General features: G+C 59.5%; 1 protein-coding gene across 1 annotated transcript in view; it reads right to left on the bottom strand.

Moving 5' to 3' along the window:
- Nucleotides 1-1,498, bottom strand: part of DPP6 (dipeptidyl-peptidase 6) — a 386,529-nt gene that overhangs the window by 66,395 nt on the left and 318,636 nt on the right. Inside the window, exon 12 of the mRNA XM_014532252.1 lies at nucleotides 933-971. Coding sequence (XP_014387738.1) covers nucleotides 933-971 — 39 coding nt within the window. The remainder of the gene's footprint in view (nucleotides 1-932; nucleotides 972-1,498) is intronic.

The following is a 1,498-nucleotide window of genomic DNA, read 5'->3' as shown; positions in this document are numbered from 1 at the left end:
ATATTAAATATACATATATATTTAATATATATATACACACACACACACACACACACACACTAGAGGCACGGTGCACAAAATTTGTGCACTCGGGGGGGGGGCTCTCTCAGCCCAGCCTGTGCCCTCTTGCAGTCCAGGAGCCCTTGGGGGATGTCTGACTGACAACATCCAAGGGGAGCAGGCCCAAGCCATCAGTCAGACATCCTTAGTGCTGCCACAGAGGTGGGAGAGGCTCCTGCCACCCCTGCTGCACTTGCTAGCGGTTAGCCCAGCTTCTGGCTAAGCAGTGCTCCCCCTGTGGGAGCGTACTGACCACCAGGGGGCAGCTCCTGCCTTAAGCGTCTGCCCCCTGGTAGTCAGTGCACATCATAGCGACTGGTCCTTCTGCCGTTCGTTTGATTTGCATATTAGCCTTTTATTATATAACATATTTTTGGTCATGGAGTGAGTAACTGTAGGCCTCCCTGACCTCCTGTGATCTCCAATTCCCAGAGCCTCTCTGAGGGCACTTTTTATCTGGGTCAGAGACGGGAAGCCGGGAGTGGGGTTGACGTCTCGTCCCTGGGAGGCTCATGCTGAACCCTGGCGGCATCCGCTGCAAATGAGACCCCACGGGACCACGTGGAGAAAACAGAACTATTGCCCATGTTTCCTTTTCTTCTGGGAAACTCACCATTTTTCCTTCACCCGCAGGGCATCATGTACCGGAGACCTGAGGTCTCACCACACGTTGTAGGCTGTCAAGAGCAGCGACGTTCAAGCATCCTCCTTGGAGCCCGCCTTCCAGGAGTGCGAGGGCCACGGAGGGAGCAGGGTGGCAGACGGCCGCTCTCACCAGGGCCACGCACGCCTAGCGTCTGCTTGGGGCTCCCCCCGGGTCATTGTGAGATGCAAACGCCCCCAGTGTGGGAACTCACTCGTGGAATAGTTACCTGTCTGTGGAGCCAGGCTTCACTTTCATCCTCGTGTTTCTGAAATGAAATAAGAGCATTAGAGAAAGGCCTTGGGGCCACCATGTCCGTGACCCACAGAGTGAAGCAGTTTGCTTCCCGTGCTCCATGGCTGCATCAGCACAGACAGCGCTGGGGCCGCTGGGGACCAGGCCACAGCTCGAGACCAGGCCACGGCTCAGGACCAGGCCACGGCTCGGGACCAGGCCACCATTGGGACCAGGCCACAGCTCAGGACCAGGCCACCATCGGGACCAGGCCACGGCTCGGGACCAGGCCACAGCTCAGGACCAGGCCACAGCTCAGGACCAGGCCACCATTGGGACCAGGCCACGGCTCGGGACCAGGCCACAGCTCAGGACCAGGCCACAGCTCAGGACCAGGCCACCATCGAGACCAGGCCACCATCGGGACCAGGCCACAGCTCAGGACCAGGCCACAGCTCGGGACCAGGCCACGCTCGGGACCAGGCCACAGCTCGGGACCAAGCCATGCTCGGGACCAGGCCACAGCTCGGGACCAGGCCACGCTCAGGACCAGGCCACAGC

Source organism: Myotis brandtii, unplaced genomic scaffold (genome assembly GCF_000412655.1).
Source record: "Myotis brandtii unplaced genomic scaffold, ASM41265v1 scaffold868, whole genome shotgun sequence".
NCBI classification, from domain to species: Eukaryota; Metazoa; Chordata; class Mammalia; order Chiroptera; family Vespertilionidae; genus Myotis; species Myotis brandtii.
The sequence above is the reverse complement of the archived record's forward strand: the minus strand, read 5'-3'. Positions and strand labels throughout refer to the sequence as shown.